Below are 21118 nucleotides of genomic sequence, written 5' to 3' on the forward strand. Positions count from 1 at the left end.
AGCAGAAGCAATGGCATCCTAAAAATCTGAGATAGGACAGAATATGTGCAGAAGGAAGTAAAAGAAGTCCAGTGTGGCTGGAACAGAGACTGGTGACCCCTAAATTCTTTGGATTATGCAACCCTGTTGGTAAAAGTAATTTAAGCACATACTTCCAATATATGTCTCTTCACTTTTTAAATAAATTAATGTGTACTTTAACAAAATAGGCACAAAAACAGATATTTTTAAAAGATGAGGTTAAAAAATAAAAATTAAAAAATTAAGGTTAGAAAACAGAACTAGAAGTTTGAATAATTGCCTTTTGCATCTACTTAGATACTTTCATGTGCTCCCTGGGATGGGAGCCCCACTTTTGCAAAATACAGGCATAGGCAGAGGGGGGGAAAAGTAGATAGAGACCAGATCCTATATGATCAGCAAAGCTATGTCAACTATTCCTCTCTTTATCCTAAATGCAACAGGAAGCATTTGAAAAATTTAGGTAGAGGAATGACAACAGATTTGCATTCTGAAAAAAAAAAGGTTGGCTGTCCTATGGAATAGGTTTGGAGCAGAGCAAGGACAAATCCAGGGAGACCACTTGGGAGGTTATTGCAGTGATGAGAGGAGGTTATGGGTTAAACTAGGGCAGTGTCATTGAGGTTCAAGAGAAGAAGACAAACTAGGAGACATTTGGAGGCATGTTCTGTAGAATCTAGTGAGTGATTTCATGATCCTCAGTGGGAGAGGGGTCACTGCTGGGTTTCTGCTCAAGCGTCTGGATGGAAGATGAACAGTGGGAGAACTGGTTGGGCGTAGAGAGTGGGTGATGAAGTCCAGTTTAAATGTTTCTTATGTGAAATATCCAAAAGATGATGGGAAGTTAGCAGTTGGATATGTAGGTTGAGCTCAGTAGAAGTCCTGGGCTGGAAACTATAAAAGAAGAGCTGTCAACGTATGATAGTAAATAAATTACCTCCAGATATTATCTATTGATAGGAAGGCTCGAGCTTTTTATGGACCGAGGAGTTCCATAAAAATAGTATGCAAGATTAGATTCATAGGACTAGAGACAAGGAATTAGAAATGAACAGACAAGGGGTACCTGGGTGGCTGTCAGTTAGTTGTCTGACTCTTGCTCTTGGCTCAGGTCATGGTCTCACAGTTTGTGAGATAGAGCCCTAAGTCTGACTCTGCACTGGTGGCTTGGAGCCTGCTTGCAATCTCTCTCTTCCCCTCTCTCTCTGCCCCTCTTCCACTCATGCTTGTGTACTCTTTGTCTCTTTCTTTCTCTCTCTCTCTCAAAATAAATAAACTTAAAAAAGAAAAAGAACAGACAAGCATTTTCTATAAAATGCTACGGTTTCTGGGAATGCAAGCTGGTGCAGCCACTCTGGAAAACAGTGTAGAGATTCCTCAAAAAACTAAAAATAGAACTACCCTACGACCCAGCAATGGCACTACTAGGCATTTATCCACGGGATACAGGTGTGCTGTTTCGAAGGGACACATGCACCCCAAAGTTTATAGCAGCACTGTCAACAATAGCCAAAGTATGGAAAGAGCCCAAATGTCCATCGATGGATGAATGGATAAAGAAGATGTGGTATATATACAATGGAGTATTCCTCGGCAATCAAAAAGAATGAAATCTTGCCATTTGCAACTACGTGGATGGAACTGGAGGGTATTATGCTAAGTGAAATTAGAGAAAGACAAAAATCCTATGACTTCACTCATGAGGACTTTCAGAGACAAAACAGATGAACATAAGGGAAGGGAAACAAAAATAATATAAAAACAGGGAGGGGGACAAAACAGAAGAGACTCATAAATATGGAGAACAAACTGAGGGTTGCTGGAGGGGTTGTGAGAGGGGATGGGCTAAATGGGTAAGGGGCATGAAGGAATCTACTCCTGAAATCATTGTTGCACCATATGCTAACTAATTTGGGTGTAAATAGAAAAAAAATCTGAAAAATAAAATGTCACGGTTTCTTAAAGTTGCTATAACATTGGGAACAGGCAGCTTGTATAAGAATGTAGTAAAGAAAGTAGAAATGGATATTTCAAAAGCTTTCATAGATACTTTGATGAGCACGCTACATTCAGGAGTGAGCCATGAATGTTGGATAGTGACTCACATCATACAATTATTCATTAATGAGTCCAGGAACCTGTCACAGGTGTGTGCACCATTAGACTTGAGTGATTGGAAAGCTGAACACGTCAGATGAGATGACAGCAGTGCGGCACTCAGGAAAAGAATGCCACGTAGTTTGATGTCTGTAAGCCTTGGGAGCTCTGTCAGAGTTACAAGAGATAAGTACTTTCCTTGTCTCCACTGCCTTAAACCATTGTATTCCTTCCTAGAATACAGATTGCCAGAGGCGGGAGATGAAATGGGTAAAAGGGGTCACAAAGTACGAACTTCCAGTTATAAAATAAAGAAGTTCTAGGGATGTAATGTACAGCATGGTGACTATAGTTAATAATACTCTAATGCTCATCTGAAAGCTGCTAAGAGAGTAGATCTTACAAGTTCTCATCACATAAAAATAATTCTTATAACTATGTATGGAGACGGATGTTAATTAGACTTGCTGTGATCATTTTGTAGTATATACAAATCTTGAATCCTCATATCGTACATGTGAAACTAATATGTTATCTGTTAAATGTACCTTAATAAATGAATAATACAGTTGGGGCGCCTGGGTGGCTCAGTCGTTTGAGCGTCCGACTTCGGCCCAGGTCATGGTCTCACAGTTTGTGAGTTCGAGCCCCGCTCGGGCTTGCTGCAGTCAGCACAGAGCCTGCTGCGGATCTTCTGTCCCCCTCTCTTTCTGCCCCTTCCCTCCTTGCGATCTCTCAAAAATAAATAAATCTTTAAAAAACAAAGAATACAATTAGTAATCATTTATAGGCTCTTATGTTCTCTGAAGGTTCCCCCCACCAATCCTGTGGGGTAAAAATGTCATTGACTATGTTTCCCCTTCATCCTAGTGCTTAAAAGCTCAACAAGACTCAAAGTAGCTTCATTTGCTGAACACTGTGAAGAGGATTAAGTGAAGCCTCACAGGACATGGCCCTCTTCTCTTGACTCCTTCCCATCTATTTCTTCCCAGGAATTTAGGCCACTGCAAACTGACTGCTAGAATTCTGATCGCCACTGATCCACTTTCTCTCCAGATTTTGACGGGTCCTTGCAGAACTAACTCTGAATTAGAAATTCTCAGCCCCCTGTACCCCAGGTCACCAAGAAATATGCTACTATAGTTATCTATTTGTTTTTCTCTCTAATGATTAATGTATTAAACGGGATCATTTATACTCATTCTAAGAAATTATCTGAAGTGAGCAAGAGTGATACATAATTTCTAGTACCTTTGGCTTATTGATTTTTAGGCACTCAGACTCCTGACCAGCCAGGAAAATATTAAAGAGATCCTAGCAGCCTTTTTATTTAAATAGTGGCTTACTGTGCCAGTATTTGCATCCATTAATAAATATTTTTGTGTCTTTCATCTTTGAAATAGAGAAGCAGATTCATCAAGCTTTGAATAATACATCTGACAAGTGACTAGCCCATTGTTAAAATTTAGCACAGGGGAAATGCTATTTTTTAATTGGTCAGGAAAGCTTACATAAACCAGTCATAATGGAAATCCTCCTCACTGGAGTGTGCCTTCCCCTCCCCCCAAAAGAATTTCTTCTTGATCACCCTTGTATCTTTTATGAACATATGTACTTATATGCCTTTTATTGCACTTGCAAAACTATATGGTAATTAGACACTTACTTGGCACTACATCAAGACTTTCAGCTTTTTTTTTTAATGTTTATTTATTTTTGAGAGAGAGAGAGCACGAGCTGGGGAGGGGCAGAGAAAGAGAGAGGGAGACCCAGCATCCGAAGCAGGCTCCAGGCTCCGAGCTGTCAGCACAGAGCCCGACGCGGGGCTCGAACCCACAAACTGTGAGATCATGACCTGAGCCAGAGTCGGACACTTAACCGACTGAGCCACCCAGGTGCACCAAGACTGTCAGCTTCTTGAGGAGATTTGCCTTCATTGGTCCCGGGCAGTAGAGCAAAGTGGTTGAAGAGGGCAGAATCTGGAGGTAGATGGTGGCCTAGATCCCCACTCTGACTCTCCGTTTACCAGCTGTTTGATCTTGGGAAAGTTACCTCTCTTCAATTCCCTTATTTGTAAAATCTAAATAATACCTCACAGAGTTGTTGAGAGGCTTAAATATATAATTTTCTAAATTATAGCTTTAAAAACGTTAGGGAATTCTTTGACATGCAGACACTCCATGTTTCTCTGAGTGCCGGTTACTGCCGATCAAAAACAGAGCGGAAGGATGCGGACGTCAGAATGTACGAATGCAGTGCTGACTACCTCGAGTGCCGGTCCAGGCCTCCCCTTGGCTTTCCCGAAGCACAGTCAGAGCCCTTCAGCACAAAACCCACTTTTTCTCAAGTGTCTACCCTTTGTGCCTCCCATTACCGAGTGTCCTCCCCTCCCTGTTCGGAAAGCTGTATTGGACATCCTAATTGTAACAATGACTGGAGGAAACTACCAGCATTTGATAGGTGACATCTAAATGGGCCAAGGACACTCAGGGCTCAGAAACGGGAAGTGGAACCTAATACAACCCAAAATCATTCCACCCAAAATGACAATAGCACTCCTACCTCGAGAAACACTAGTAGCTCCTAGATTCTTTTCTCTACTTAAATTGGGAATCAACTTTTCACAAAACTGATGCACAATTGCATAAGATCAGCCTGTGCCAGAAACCATGCCATGTACCTTGCAGAGTGTAGACCAGGTTGAAATTCTCCACACATACAATCTGCTGTGTTGTGTCTCTTTCTCTTTTCTGTGTGTGAGTTTCCCTTAGGTTAATGTGATGGGTGTGCTTCAAGTTTGTTACTTAAGAGTTCTAGTGGGGCGCCTGGGTGGCTCAGTCAGTTGAGTGTCCAACTCTACCTCAGGTCATGATCTCACAGTTCGTGGGTTCAAGCCCCGCGTTGGGCTCTGTGCTGACAGCTCAGAGCCTGGAGCCTGCTTGGGATTCTGTGTCTCCCTGTCTCTCTGTCCCTTCCCCGTTCATGCTCTGTCTCACTCTGTCTCAAAAATAAATAAAACATTAAAAAGAAAAGTTCTATTATTCCATTATTTACAATTCAGACTTTAAGATCTGTGCTGTTTTAGGACTCCTAAACTCCTTAATGTATAAAGAGCACATTTGATAATTAGGAGATCCAACAAGATCATGTGTGTAAGAGAAGAAGTATGTTTTATTAAAAATAACTAATGTTGGGGCACCTGGGTGGCTCAATCGGTTGAGTGCCTGTCTTTGGCTCAGGTCATGATCTAATGGTTTGTGGGTTTGAGCCCCACGTCAGGCTGTGCTGATAGTGTGGAGCCTGCTTGGGAGTCTCTATCTCCCTCTCTTTCTGCCCCTCCCCAGCTTGCTCACTCTTTTTCTCTCTCTCTCAAAAATAAACATTGAAAAAAATTGGGGTGCCTGGGTGGCTCAGTTGGTTAAGTGACTCTCTTGATTTCAGTTCAGGTCATGATCTCCTGGTTTGTGGGATTGAGCCCTGCATTGGGCTCCACACTGGGCGTGGGGCCTGCTTAAGATTCTCTCTCTTTCTCTCTCTGCCCTTCTACCACTCATGCTATCTCTCTCTCAAAATAAATAAGCTTTTAAAATATTATTAAAATTTTTCAAAAAAATAACTAATGCACGTGAAATTTAAGTATTAATAAGGAGTACTCAAAATAATGTAATAAAAGTAAAAATAAGGCAATAGCCCAGCTAAGTGTGATTAGTGAGATAAAGATTATTAAGTCAAGTTCATCTAAAACTAGTTGATATATGGGTCACCTGGGTGGCTCAGTCAGTTAAGTGTCAAATTCTTGGTTTCGGCTCAGGTCATGATCTCATGGTTCATGAGTTTGAGCCCCGCATCAGGCTCAGTGCTGCCGGTGCAGAGCCTGCTTGGGAATCTCTCTCTTTCCCTCTCTCTCTCTGTCCCTCTCCCACTCACGTACACACACTCTCTCTCTTTCTCAAAATAAATAAGCTTTAAAAAAATTAAATTAATTGACAGACAACAAAAAATTATAAATCTATATACATATGCACATATTTTAATTCTATTAGAGTCATACATAAAAATAAGAAATATATGCTTTAGGGGGTGCCTGGGTGGCACAGTCGGCTAAGTGTCTGACTCTTGATTTCAGCTCAGGTCATGATTTCATTGTTTGTGAGATTGAGCCCCAAGTCGGGCTGACGGTGCAGAGCCTGCCTGGGATCCTCTCTCTCCCTCTCTGTCTGCCCCTCCTCTACTCACGCTCTTTCTCTGTCAAAATGAATAAATAAGCACTTAAAAAATATATATGCTTTAGATGAAAAGAAGAGGGAGAGCATGGGAAAAGAAAGTTGAACATGTTCTTTAGTCTTCCTCTCCTACATCTCTAACTGAGGCCAGCATGATGAACATTGAAAGAATAAAGCAAATTAGTAACTATTGTATTTTCTTCTTCCTGGTTATCGAAGGTCACCATGGAGCACTCCCCCACCATTCCCTTACCACCCCCTTTCCCTTAAGTTCATAAAGCTCTTTTCTGTATATTTCCTGATAACAGCTGAATAGAACCCATTTTCATCAGTAAATGGCAGGTGACTTCATTGGTGACCAGGACAGGAGTTAATAAAGCCTCTCCAGTGATTTAGTGTGATCATCAGGGGAAGAGATGAAAAAGGCCCCTTGATTTAGTGCATGTCCTTCAAACTGCTGTTCATGAAATCATTTTAGAAGGTCTGAACAGGCATTTAAAAAATGGAATATGATAAAATGTAATAGGAAATATCAGCAGGCATTGTACAGATCCTTAGCAAAAACTGAGATTTAAGAAATACCACAACTAGTTGCCATCAGTGGTGAGCAGGAGAAGGCAGGAAAGGACTGAATGAGTCTACACATTGGTCTGGGGTGGAGTTGTTTTTATCTTTTGCTTACTGCTATTCTGATACTTGTAACACAGGAACTAACAGTATATGGTTTATCTTATGTTGACAATTTGCAGTTGGTTCTAAAATGAAGAGGGCAGGGAAGCTTTTATCTTGCTTTTAGCGAAAATGTAAATAAAAACTTTCAACTGAGTTTTGTTTATAAACACATGGTAGCTCAGTCGATAGTGGTTACAACTTATAATATGTTGTATTGGTCTCCTACTGTCACCTAATTTAGAGACTTTAAAGAGTACAAACTTATGATTTTACAGTTCTGTAGGTTAGAAGTCTGACAGGGTCTCACTAGGCTAAGATCAAGGTGTCAAAGGCGCTGCAATCCTTTCTGAAGGCTCTCTTTGCCTTTTCTAGCTTCCAGAGGCTTCCAGAGGCCCCCATTCCTTCACTCAGGGACCTCTTCCTCCATCTTCAAAGCCAGCAATATTGAATTTCTTTGGCTTTTCTGCAATAGTCGCATCTCCTCTGATTGAAGTCTGGAAAAGTTCTCCTCTTTTAATGACTTTGTACGATTCCATTCAGTCCATCCAGAAAGTCCAAGATAATCTCCCCAAGCCAAGATCCTTGACCTCAATTACATCTACAAAATCTATTTTGCCATGTTAAGGTAGCATATTCCTAGGTTCTGGGGATCAGGGTGCAGACTTCTTTGGGAGGCCATTTTTTTTGTCTATCATAGTTGTCTATATTGACTCTTGCTTCCAAAATATTTTTCTTGTAAAATAAATTTATGTAAGGAAATTAGTTGATTTAAGGAAAGCATAGTAGAAAATGTGCTTGGACATGGCAAAAATAATGAAAATGGCATTCAAATGACTAAAGTTTGGGAAATACACTTCCCCTGACAGCCCAATACCAGAAGAGACTATAGGCCAGAGAGACGGGAGAGCCGCCCAGATTCCAGTTGCTCTGCCACAACCAGCTGGGTCTGTCCAGCCTTCTCAGCCACATGGCTTCACTTTCCTCATCCTGAAGGTGGGGATTATACCAGCCAGACGGTCTCCAAAGGTCCTTCCACGTCCAAATTCCTAATTCTATGTAAATGGTTATGTTATAAATTTAAATGTCAGGGTTAAATATATCATGAAATATATCTAAATGTCATGTACTATTCATAAGATTAAAACAAGGGTTCTGTTTTAAATGCTTACTGCCCCAAATTTAGTTGTTAAGTCCAAAATGTCAGGCCTCGGCTGATTATTTCAATGATCGCTGTCATACTTGTGAGAGATTGTCTTGCCAGGGTTTTTCTATTCGAAGGTTGTTTGTTTTTAATAAACACCATTTTGAACTGGTGAATACTTTTATCATTGCTCTTATCAAACAACTGTGGATTTTTTGAGGACATTTCCTGAACTTAGCCAAATAGGGAGTATTAGGTAGAAGATGAACAGTTGGTGAAAGAAGTCTCCCAAATTAGGTAGACATTTAAAAGGATTGGTGATTCGGAGTGCCTGAGTGGCTCAGTCAGTTAAGTGTCCGACTTCGGCCCAGGTCATGATCTCACGGTTTGTGGGTTCGAGCCCCACATCGGGCTGTGTGCTGACAGTGCAGAGCCTGCTTGGGATTCTCTCTTTCTCCCTCTGTCTCTCTCTCCCTCCCTCACTTTCACTCTCTCTCTCAAAATAAATAAATAAACTCAAAAACTTAAAAGGATTGATGATTCTTCAAGTGCACACTTATATTAAAAACATTTAACAAGGGGAGAGATACCTCTACCACTCTTGAGATAATAAGTTGTTTCACGTCTGGTAATTCTTGATGACTTTCTGTTCTTTTAATTAAAACTACATATTAAGGAGGTATTTTATTCCTTTCTCTGCTAAGAAAACCTTCAAGCTCAATATCATATTCCCTAAAATAAAATCAATTTTGTCCTGAAATGCAGTTTGAAAAAACTGTGACAGGCTGTGTTCTTTGATTATCTCGTAAATAACAGTTTCATATCAGCTCACCTTCCTCCTGCCCCCTCCCCTCTTTCATTTTGTGCCAATCACAGGTGGATGCTCAGTATCACCCCGCAGCACAAGATAAATAAGCTTGGAAGGTTTCCTAGCAACATATTGTTCTGGGAACCTGCTCTGTTTCCCTGAACTCGATGAAGCCAAACATCTTAGACTCTCAGCCAGATGGGCAAGGATGAGCTTATTGAGGGCGTTTAATGCATTTTTTAAAAAATTTCACATTGAAATGAACCTTTTAACATAAGTAGCAAGATTGACTTTTAAAGGGATACTTTTTTACATGAAAAAAAATTCTGTAGCACTTGGAATTTGAGAAATATGGTTTTAGAAGAAATGCTCTTTGAAGCACGCTTGCAATGTGGCATCCAGTCATTGGTGACTGGATCCATCGTAGAACCGGCTGGGAAATACTTCCGCATAGGACTGCTGTTCAGTTGCAGAAACCCTGACTTACTTCCCATCTTGAAGGTAAATGGCCTCGGGAGGAAGCACCCTCCTTACAGAACTCCCTTCTCCCCTTGAGCCTGCTCCCGGGAATGCCCGAAACACCTGTCCCTGCTTGAAGCTCTGAGACCTTCTTCTTCCCTTTTGCCTCGGCTCCAGGGCTACCAGTGCTGGAGATTTGCCAGTTCATTTTAAGAGGCTGGTTTTGGGTTTTGGAGTGTATGATTAATAGCACACAGGGGAAAGAAACCTAGAGGAAATGGAGGCTCCCTGTTAAAGTCAAGAAAAAAATCATGTTGTGGCTGCTGTTTTGTTGGCACACAACCATGTATGTTTTCCTGGTTTGTCTGATGCGCTTGAGGCCACACGGCCGGCAGGTGGTGCTTCCCTCTCTTTTGCACTCTGGTTGGTCGGGTGGACTGTTGAAGGTCTCTGGAGATGGAGCAAGACAAAATCAGTGTCTCCTGACACTTGCCAGCAGTGGTTTTGCGAGTCAGTGACACCCTGAAAAATGTCCTTACTTCTTGCTCGACTGGGGAGATATTCCCCCATCAGCCAGATGAATATTGTCATCATGTGGTTGTTGAATTATGATAATCCACTGTCTCAAATTTGGACTGAGTTTGTGCAACTTCCCAGGTGTGGTAAGAAGCAGGTAATTCCAGTATTTCAGAGTGCTCCTGGATGGAACAGAAGAATTAGAGTAAGATGGGGCAGGACACATGGCGTCTCTGCTTTGTATTTAACACATTCTCTGGCCAGATTCTCACACACTAATTGCATGTTTTTTAAATACCATATTTTGAACTTGATGAGAAACACTCTATTGAGAGAGCCTCGTCTGGGCCAATGTCTTAAATGGGTATCATGACACAGTGACTTAAGTAGGTGTCATGACAGTTACTGAGGAGCATCAACGCACATCCCTGCCTTCAAGTTCCTAAGAATCTAGAAAAATAACACATTCGTTATCTTTAAAAAAAATTAGGCAAACCTTTTCTTCCTCTTAAGTCACTTACTTGAAGACCTAAACATTGAATAAAGATTTTGATGTTGAAAGGAATTCTATCATTTTGATTGTTCAAGGAAAGCCTAAAAGTAAACTTCATCTGTTATATGGAATATAAGAAGTTATAATACGTTAATTTTATTGAATACTTTAAAAAAACGATTAAAAAAAATATCCAGGAACTGGGGCACCTGGGTAGCTCAGTCAGTTAAGCATCTGACTTCGGCCCAGGTCATGATCTCACGGTTCGCGAGTTCAAGCCCCGTCGGGCTCTGTGCTGACAGTGCAGAGCCTGGAGCCCGCTTCGGATTCTATGTCTCCCTCTCTCTCTGTCCCTGCCCTGCCCCTACTCACACTCTGTCTCTGTCTCTCTCAACAATAAATAAACATTAAAAATAATAATAATAATAAATATCCAGGAACCACACAATATTTTACATACTTTGTCTGTGTTACAGCACTTAATTCTCCTGACAGACATTTTGAAGGAGAAATGTATTTGCCTGGCATGTTACAGATGAAGAAATTCAGGCTAAGAGAGGTTAAATACCTGTTTGCCAAGAGGTTTCATAGTTAATAATAAAAAAGGTAGGCATTCAGACTTTGATCCATCTAGTGCCAAATTCTATGACCTTTATACTATGTTAAGTTTATTTGTTTATTTTAAGAATTTGAAGATTCTGTAAGATCTAGTCTTTTTCCAGTAAACAGACTACTGTCTTTTAAAGATGACACAATTTTAGCAAGAAATAGATGAGTCGTTTCGATGATTTTCTATTATGTCATTACAGCACAATGATTCTGTTATTTCTTGGGAGTTTTCAGTGACAAACTTTAGAATCTTCTTTCTCGCTGGATGGTATACTGACTATTTAAATATGTTTTTGTTGCTCAGTTTTTTTATTTTTATAAAATAATTTTCATTTTTAACCTGGTAAAAGGCTATGAATGAATGTTACTTAAAAGTATTTAGAGTTAATAGCACTGTTAGATACATTTACAAGAAAAGTTGTGACGTAACAATATTGCAGAACAGAAATGGACGGACTGTAGCCCATGTTTGTAAATAAAGTGTTGTTGGAACACAGCCACTCTGATTTGTTTATGTGTCACTTGTGGCAGCTTTTTGTGCAGTAACAACAGAGTAGGGAAGCCGTGACCTAGACTATGTGGCCCACCAAGCCTAAAATACACTATCTGGACCTTTACAGAAAAAGGTTGCAGATTCTTGCTCTAGAGTCTAGACTTCTTCCCCCTCTCCTTTGAGTTGGGTGTGCTCCATTAGAATGCCAGAGACTTAAGTGGGAAACACATCAGAAAATGTTTTCCTAAAGAATCGCCTTGTCTAACGTGCTTTTTCTCTAATCCCTGCAGGTACCGACCAAGAAACTGAAGAAATATGAGAAAGAATATCAGACAATGCGAGAGAGTCAGCTGCAACAAGAAGACCCAATGGATAGATACAAGGTATGGGCGGCAGGGGTCACCCGTCAGAGCAAAGTGCCTTCTGCACCCTAAGGTCGCAGTAAGTGTGGCAAGTTCAGTGTCCTCCGCTCCCTTTTGATTGACTTAGATGCTCTCTGACCATGATAAATGTCCAGGTATGTTTTCATTTCAGGAAACTCTTGAGTAGCCAACCATAATATTTCTTTTCTTTCAGTTTGTATATTTGTAGGAAACTCCACCTGTTGCATTTATACTGGGAGTCTTCATAAGAAGCTGAGAGAAAGAGAGGGGAAAAAGAAAGAAAGTGGCTATCGACTACTTTCAAAAATGAGAAAAAAAGGAAAATGGCAAAGTACTGTTTTAGCTGTGCGTGGTCACATCCACAAAGACTGTTAGAAGGTGAACTGTTCCAAGACTGGCACCAGAATGTTTCAGACTTTCCTCTGTCTGTGGCAAATGTTAAAAATACAAACTCATTTGGAAGGAAAAATAAAACCCACAAAGGTTAATGGAGCACAGTATTGGTGTTTGTTGCAACATTTATTTCTACAAATTTATGAGAAACAAGTGACATTTCACTACAGTATGCAGTTTCAGAATCAGAGTGATTTCAATTTAATATCTTAGTTAACTGTAGTATTTTATTTTCCATGGGGCCATTCACAGAGATCCATCTCTTCAGTGGTAATTAGCAGCACTGTTCCCATGATGCAGTGTTGGGGAAACACTGATTTTGAACTTATTTTTTCCAACTGTAATATTATTGTCCCTTGAACATGTTTTTAATTCCTCAGATTCCTACAGGTGCATAATGGTTCCCTCCCTCTGCATGTCAGTAACATTAGGATTAGAGAATATTGCATTTTCACACAGAGCATCACCAATGCCAGAATAGCCTACCAAATAATATACTGGGGTCGCATTGTCAGATCGCCCACAACAGGGTGACTTGTACCTCTGTGACTCCGGTTGCCTTTATGTGGTCGGAAACACATGGGCAGCTGTAGTCACAGAACGGCTTGTCCTCGCTGCTGAACTGAATAGCGCGGGGGTGGGGGGCTCGGAGTGGGGTGTGCCGGCAGCAGTATGTGGATTTTGTGGTCAGGCCTGAGTTCAAATCCTGGCTTTCAGAAAACAAAAACACCATCGTAGGATTTGGAATCCACATTAGGGGTTTCAATATCTACCCCGTTGTTCAGCAGCTTGGGCTGTTAGTGAACTTCTTCCTCCTCTGTAAAGCATGTAGCTTGGGCATTTCCTTGAATGACTTGTAAAGATGAGGGATTTTGTGTGTCACGTACCTAGCACGTGGTTGGTGTTCGATAAACGGTTGTTATTAGCCTCACTAGGCCAACTCCTCCAATTACCCAGCTGTGACTAGAGTCATAGCCCCTTTGGGGGTCTGTTCCTCCAGTCCCCCACTTCCCTATTTCACATTTCTCCCCAGTAGTATTGCTACCCCATAACCTGACGTTTCTCTCCTTGTTTCTCGAACTGGCTACAGGAGTGATAATAAGATTCCCCCGTACTGCTGTGGCAGATAACTGTTAACGCTTAAGGTGCTCACAGAATACAGTTTGCAGCTAATTCCCACCACCACCACCTCCCAATAAAACCCGTTTTCACGTAGCTCATGTAGCATGCTGCTTTAAAAAGGCTTGAAGCAGTAATTATAAAATATTCTTAAGGATCCAAAACGAAGCCCTCCTACTGCTTGTATCATTCTAATTTTCTTAGTTGCCATCAAATAAAATCTGGGAAGAATGCTTTAAAATAGAAGAGAGGAAAACGGAAGACTCAAGTTATATATTTAAAATCCGTCTGGGGCTGAACTTGGTATTGCTTCTTTAATCCTTTTTGTGTCAGAGTAGATCTGTACAAACGGCACAAGGCTTATTATGTTTTAAAAAGTCCTTATCACGCATTAAGACCGTTAGTGTGTGCCAGTTTTACTGAGGGACCAAAGTGAAATTAAACTTTTTGTTTTTGTTTTGAAAACAGATACTACTTTTAACTTTGAGTGTGATGGCCTGTTCTTCGTGCACTTAGCAGATACCCTCTATAGCTATTTATTTTGTATTATTGTAATAGCTTGTCAGTACATCTAACTAATATTCCTATACCCCTTTAATAATAGCTAAACATTAATATTGGCAATATACTTGATAAAGTTATAGTCCTCAAATTATAATCACATTTTCAAGGTGACAGTTGACAACATAGTTTCCAACCATTAACAGATTTGTTCTTTCAGATAGGCAATTAAGAAGCTAGTGAAAATTACCTGAAAGTAGGAAAGTGTTCTAGGAAATACCACTTAGCATCTTCTGACTTTAGTCCAGTCAAGAATAAGATCTGTGTCCCCGGCATGAGCATTTTATAATTCATAGATCTTGGGCTGGGAACCTAGTGTTGCGTAAATTCTTAACAATAATTTAGAAACATCATCATGGCCATCCAGCCAGAAGTCCTACCTGCCAGCTCACTAACAACCCCTCCTCACCCATGAAGATCCATATTGCTTAAAATGCCACGTCTACCCCCTAGCTTACTCTATGGCAAGGGAGTTAGGAAAGTTGTGTCACTTTTTTTTTAAGAGCCCATAAATGTCATACATACAATAAAATATTCTGAGAGATTTTTTAGTTTGATGCTGTTTCTCTCGGCAAACAAAAAGGGCTCTTGCGTGGAAGCCAGAGATAGGGTTAAAGACTCAACAATGAGGAGGTCACATTCTGGCTGTGTCCAAATATGTGTTTTGTGTCTATTTTTATGGCATATGCAGATATCTACATTTTCAAGTTATGTCACCAAACACACCTGAATCTAACACTGAAATCTCAACCACAAAGAAAGAGATGAATTATGTTGGTGTAAGTTTAAATTTTAGAACCCCTAAACACAAAAAATCTTCTGGAATTAGGCGAGTGGTGATGGTCGTACAGCTTTCTGAATATACCAAAACCACTGAATTGTGCATTTTAAAAAGATGAATGTACAGTATATGAATTACATCTCAAAAAGAAAAAATAATCCCCAAGTAAAATGTTTCAAGAAGATTGACATCCAGCCCGCCATCTTCTTTTCATAGATCCCAAGTGACACCAGACGTGCCTATACAGAAGCCATACTTACGGGAGGGAGATCTTTCTGTCCGATTTGGAGCTAATTAATGACTATAAATCCTGTGTGTGCTCCTATTTATAGGGGAAAGTGGGTGGAATATTCGTTTTTGTACATAAATATATATGCACCCAGACATAAACCTATACAAATATGTGCACACGGTGGGCCACCTGGTGTTGGCTTCAGTTTGCGTTTGAAACTCAGCCGTATCATGACTTCCTATGGTCTCTGGTGTAGCTGCTCTGCTTATCTTCATGACTAGATTCCGAGACACAAAAAAGAAACTTTATTGCGAGAAGAATATAGAGCATTTATTCTAAACGTCTTTTATTGTCCTTCTTAAGTTTGACCTGGACATATTTGTGCAGTGGTATTTATCTACTCTGAGACGTTGGTTTGTAAATTAATTTATTTCAAATGAAGTGAAATTCAGACTGAAGGTTTGTCCGTAGAAATACGTCATCTACGTTTTCATTTTCATACAAGCCCCCAGAAAACAAACGAATATGTGTAGCTGTTTTAGTATATTTTAAAATTTAGTAGCCAAGCCCCTAATAAGTAATTACCAACTCCAGGAATTATAATACTATTTTCAGTTTTAAGGAGATGAATTGTTTCTGTTGAGGGAAAGTTAGTTTTCTAACAATGTAATCTACTGACAGCACCTTTTAGAGAACTGCAGCCTTCATCTACTTCTGGAAGATGGGATGCTTTTCTTGTTTAATTAAAGAACTACCTGCACAAATGTGGGTTAAGCTTTAAAAAGCACAACTAATTAATTGAATTCAGCGAGTCTCCCAAAGCATAATGAAGATTATGTTATCACCTATTTGAGATGAGCAACTCCTAGAAGGAATCAGGAATGCTCAAACTCTCTTGAGTTGGGACACAGAGTATTATCTGTCATTTCTAATTGAAGTATCTTAGCCATGTTTAGTATAATTAAATTTAGAATGTTTCATTTCTTTCATGAGGTTAGAAATAGTAATTCTCTTACCAAAGTGTAACTCAGACAGGAAGAAAATAATTCCTCCAAGTGTACAAAAAGTTTGTCTTGCACATACGAATTTTTGTAGATCAGTCGTCCCTGCATGTAATTTTGTTTTAATTTTTTTTTAACGTTTATTTATTATTGAGAGACAGAGAGAGACAGAGCATGAGCATGGGAGGGGCAGAGAGAGAGGGAGATACAGAACCCGAAGCAGGCTCCAGGCTCTGAGCTGTCAGCACAGACCCCGACTCGGGGCTCAAAGTAAAAACTCGCAAGATCACCACCAGAGCCGAAGTCAGACGCTTTACTGACTGAGCCACCCAGGCATCCCATCCCTGCATGTAAGTTAAAATTAAACTAAACTATTTAATTATACTTGGAAGAAACAGTACAAAAATATGAAGTGAAGCTTACTTGTACTTGCATTATTTGCCATCCTTCCATAGCTAATGAAATAACAGACAAGTTATCACTTTTGTTTTTAACTTGTCAAGTGAAAGAAGTTTAAATTTTGCTAGACTTCTAACCTGGGGCGGGGGGGCGGGGGGATGGCTCTCCTTTCTCTTACTGTGTTGGGCATTTCCTTACAGTCAAGATAAGCGAATCCATCTTTGAAAAATGTTTTTCTACCAATGAAAATAAACATATTTTGTTAGTTTTCCTCATTAGCGAGGCTTTCATTGGTTTTTGGAAATATTTATGTTTATGAAATAATGTGCTTTTAATGAGTAGTAATAGTCAAGAGCATGGTTTCCATCTGCCTGTGATAACTTCCTGATAAACTTCAGAAGGCTGCCACTCATTTTGAGCATGGATAATCCAGTGAACTCATTGTTGTAAGACGGTGGAAATTGCCAGCCTAAGCCCTGTTGAGGATTCTTGAGCAAACTGGCTAAGAAGGAGCAGGTGGTTTCTGATGATGCCTGTTCGCTGATTGAGTTATACCTACTACTTGAGGGAAGCAAAAATGTTATGCATATTAAGAATCTCTGAGTATGCTTATTGATGACCTCCAGAATGAATTCTCCAAAAAATGTATTCCATTTTTAGTAAGTTTTGCTTCCTGTTAAAGTAGTAGTACCTGAGAAAAATTGCGTCACACTGACACGTTTTGACATTATCGGTAAGCCGTTTTCTTTTTTAGAATTTGATTTGTATGCTAGAGCAGGGATCTGCAGACTACGGCCCGTGGGACACACCGGCCCACGGCCTGTTTTTGTAAATAAAGTTTTATCGGAACACAGCCACACCCCTTGTTTATTAATCATCGTCTAGGACTGCTTTTGCACAACAGTGGCAGAGTTTGAGTAGTCTCAACAAAGACCATGTGGCCTGCAAATCCTACAGTGCTTAGTGTCTGGCCGTTTACATGAAAAGTTTGTTGACCCCTGTGCTAGAGTATATAATCTAAGACTGGTTTTTTAAATGCTGGAAAAACTGCAGTCTGGTTAGCCAACTGCCAGTTAGTTATTACTGACGAGATTTTGTTTTTAGTTTGACATTTAAATTTTAAAAAATTTCAACCGGAATGATAAAGTAGGATATGTTGGGTAAAGGAAGAGCGTAAAATGATTTCAGATATCCAGATTTTTCTCTCTCAAAATTTCATTTGCAGACAACGTAGGCATTGAAACATTTATCTGTAGGCATTTGTCTTTGGATGTCAAAAAGCTGTTTGCTGAGGTGGGATGCTGATAATTATCAACTCTGGAAAGAATTACCCAAAGGAAAATACGTGAGAGTGGAGTGCGTTGTTGCAAATAAAACTGTGCTGGATCTTTTAGGAAAACATTTCCTCCTGACCCTTAAATGTCTCTAAAAACGTGTGCCAAGAATTCATTCTAGCAGCAGACGACACACCCAAAATGCTGAGCTTGAGTCCACGGAGCTGCCTCTTTCCCCGTCACTTTTTCCTGTAAGGCTTAGTTTATTTTCTTCTGGATGCCGGTTCACGTTTCCCTGGTTTCTCACGGAATAAATGACGTTCCCCATCCCTCGCCCCGCCTCACCCACCGCCCAGCCCCCAAGACGCAGAAGACCACTAGAAACGTTCCCCTCCCTGGCCATTTCATTCTGTTGCCTGAAGATGAACTGTTCGGCAAGGCTTCTGACCTTGTCACAGGAGGAAGTTCCTCCCACCCAGCTTTGGTAACACGGTCTAAACAGCTCACACCGGAGCGGCTAATAGTTCCACAGGCAGCGTTTCCATCAGCACGCGAACTGCAGATGGCAGCGTGGACAGGGAGGGGCTTCGTCTTCCTGAGTTGAGACTTGCCCGCTGGCTGCCTCGAGTGCACTTTCTTCCAGCGAATGTTTGCAGTCAGAGAGAGAGCTTGGAGTAAATGACGCTCTCAGGAAAAACAAAATAGCAAACCGGCCTCGACAGGGGTCTGCTTTTGTGACTGCCGTTTGGTAAATGTATCAGTAGGTGTGCAATTTCATTGGATATTCTGTTTTGTTTTGTTTTTTCAATTGTCTTTGTACCTATGATTGAAAACGGTAGTTGGTCTATGACTGTTGAGGAGGTAAGTTTTTTTGTTTCTTTTTTTTTTAAATCTGTGTGTGTCTGTGATACCGGCGTCTGTCTGTCTGAAAAATGCAGTATCCTCCTCCCAGAAGTTACTGAGCAAACTTGCCCGGCTGTTCGGCTCCCATGCCAGGGGGGAGGGCCCCGAGGAGGACAGCGTCGTCCGCCTTCTGTCCAGGTGATGTCAGGGTGTGCAGGACGGAGGACGTTTCCAGCGGTGCGGTGTGAGGGTTCCGGGTTCTGTAGGCGGCGTCTCCCGCAGGCTTCTCGGAGCGAAGAGGGGAGCCGTCTGCCTGTGGGGCCGACCGGCTGGGCACAGCTGGGCACAGCTGCCGGCGCGAACCAGGCTCGAGGCTGACCCCCCGGGCGCTGGCGGGCGGGCCGCCCTCGGACACATCGCAGGATGAACCTGGCCGGTCCAGACAGAACTTTCTGCTCCGTCGAGGCAGCAAGGCGAACCGCTTGGCGCCTCAGTCAGTTGCGGGGAACACAAGCTTTGGCCCCTCGGGAAGGGCTGCCACAGACAGCCGAGCAAGAAAGCCGGCTGGACCCCTCGGTGAGCGCGGGCCGGGCCCTGCGCAGGGACCCTCCACCTCGCCGGGGAGCGTTGCCTCTGCGGTGCAGGGAGGACTTTGGAGGACGATGCTGCATTTTCGGCCCCACGGCTTGCTTTCCCACGTGTCTGCGCGCAGCGCGGGCGTCACCTTCCCACTGTGCTGCTTGCTGTGTGCCACACGCCCAACTGAAGCTTCTGCTAAAGCCGAGCCAGCAGGTGCGCCCCTGAGGCGGCTGTGCTTCCTAGGGACCCTTAGACGCTCACAGCTCCCCCCAGATCTGTCCCCTGGCCACCGCCTCCACCCCCGTGACGCACCCGCGTGCCACAGGCGCAGTAAGGGGAACTTGCCGGTCAGCACTCAGGCGGAGCTCCTGCCTCTTCTCAGATAACATCAGGCGTCAGCCCTTTATCTCCAAGCAGCGGTGAAGTACCACCTGCTGCATCTTGAAAATACTTGGAACAGAGTGCTCTTCCCTGTGCGATTTCCTCTGCAGGTTATTTGCATTCCCCCGGAAGCGTATGTCGCTGTGACCTGAGAAACGGGTAGCTGCCACGTGGTCACTGGTGGTAAATGACTGTAACCTAAGTAAGAGTTGAGCGGACTCTGCAGTTTGGAATCCCGCAAGTAGGATTTCAGTGGGAACCGGACGCCTAATTCAGGAATAGGTATCAGAGTAGCATCCTCGTGGTCTCTCGGAGGGACTGGTCAAGAAAGAGAAAAATCGCTCCTGGGCCCCAGCGGTCTGCTTTGTGAACTATGTTGTGAAGAAAAGGGGCTCGGTATTGCTGCTTGTTCCCCGTGAGGAGGACACGGATTGGAAAAGTTTCCGAAACCCCCCTCCCCCGCTTTTTTTATATATAATTCTCAGCTTTCTACAGATATGCAAGTTGGTTCCACGAAAAGGAGTGATATTTAGACAAATCAGGGTAAAAGACTAACTCTCTGGCCTCTGCTAGAATTTGGATAGCTTCAGCAACGATTGAAAGATTGAGCTGTAGATGCCCTTGATATATATATCAGTGTCTCCTTTGATTACACTTCTGTGGAGGTTAGAACTTCTATAGATTGAGGGGACCGCCAGAATTTGATGAGTGCAATGTGCCCTACAAATACGTACACGGTCTTTGCAGGGATATCTTGGGAAAGCGTTCCTGGCAAGGCCATGCATTGGGGAGGTTACGATGTATCTTGGTCAAAAAACGAAGATCCAGTGTGGTTTCCGGTAGAATATAAGCTTCTAACAGGAGTGGACTTTTAAAAAGTTCTCATTTGGGCATTTTATCCTTTTCAACGGAATTGAAATTCCGAATGATTTTTAATTTTTTTAAACAACACTTTAAACACCTGTGTTGTGTATTCATTGTAGAAAACTTAGAAACGTTTGTAAAGTACAAAGGCAACCATAAAAATAAATCTACCTACAATTAATAGTGTTATTTATGTTGTTAGGAAAATGAGATTTTCTAGTTACTTGTCTTTTTTACTTCTGTAAGGTGGCTTAAGCATTTCTTTCATCATTAGATATTTTTCCCTTAATTTTAACACTGCATGGAATTCTATTATGAATTTATTTAAAAGTATCTAAGAGATTTTGAACTGTTTTTTATCTTCTTCCATAGATTTCTTTTTCAGAAATGTTTTGGTGGGGCGCCTGGGTGGCTCAGTCAGTTGAACGTCCGACTCTTGATTTTGGCTCAGGTCGTGATCTCAAGGTTCTTGAGTTTAAGCCTTGAGTTGGGCTCTGCGCTGACAGCTTGGAGCCTGTGTGGGATTCTCTCTCTCCCTCGCTCTCTGCCCCTCCCCCGCTCGCGCTCTATCTGTCCCTCTCAAAATAAATAAACAAACATTAAAAAAAATGTTTTGGCATTCCCCAGCTATCCCACTCTTCCTTTTCCAAAAGAGAAGACAGAAATAGACCCTGCGGGCTAGTTCCAGTCAACACGCAGGTTCGTCCTTTGACCTCCCCGCTGGCCCTGCCGGGGGACCCTCTACCTCCATGGAAGTCTCGGGCTCTGCCCTCACC

General features: G+C 41.8%; 1 protein-coding gene across 15 annotated transcripts in view; it reads left to right on the forward strand.

The window, feature by feature from the left end:
* Positions 1-21118, forward strand: part of RABGAP1L (RAB GTPase activating protein 1 like) — a 762235-nt gene that overhangs the window by 715971 nt on the left and 25146 nt on the right. For 10 of the 15 annotated variants that reach the window (XM_023247520.2, XM_023247522.2, XM_023247521.2 and 7 more), the window contains one exon: positions 11823-11915. In XM_023247520.2, coding sequence (XP_023103288.1) covers positions 11823-11915 — 93 coding nt within the window. Of the gene's footprint in view, positions 1-9150; positions 9464-11289; positions 11308-11822; positions 11916-12108; positions 12413-16625; positions 18537-21118 lie in introns of those variants that run through there. The other 5 variants (XM_023247523.2, XM_019821653.3, XM_045049370.1 and 2 more) reach the window with 4 other exon arrangements.

Source organism: Felis catus, chromosome F1 (assembly GCF_018350175.1).
Source record: "Felis catus isolate Fca126 chromosome F1, F.catus_Fca126_mat1.0, whole genome shotgun sequence".
Classification (NCBI taxonomy): domain Eukaryota; kingdom Metazoa; phylum Chordata; class Mammalia; order Carnivora; family Felidae; genus Felis; species Felis catus.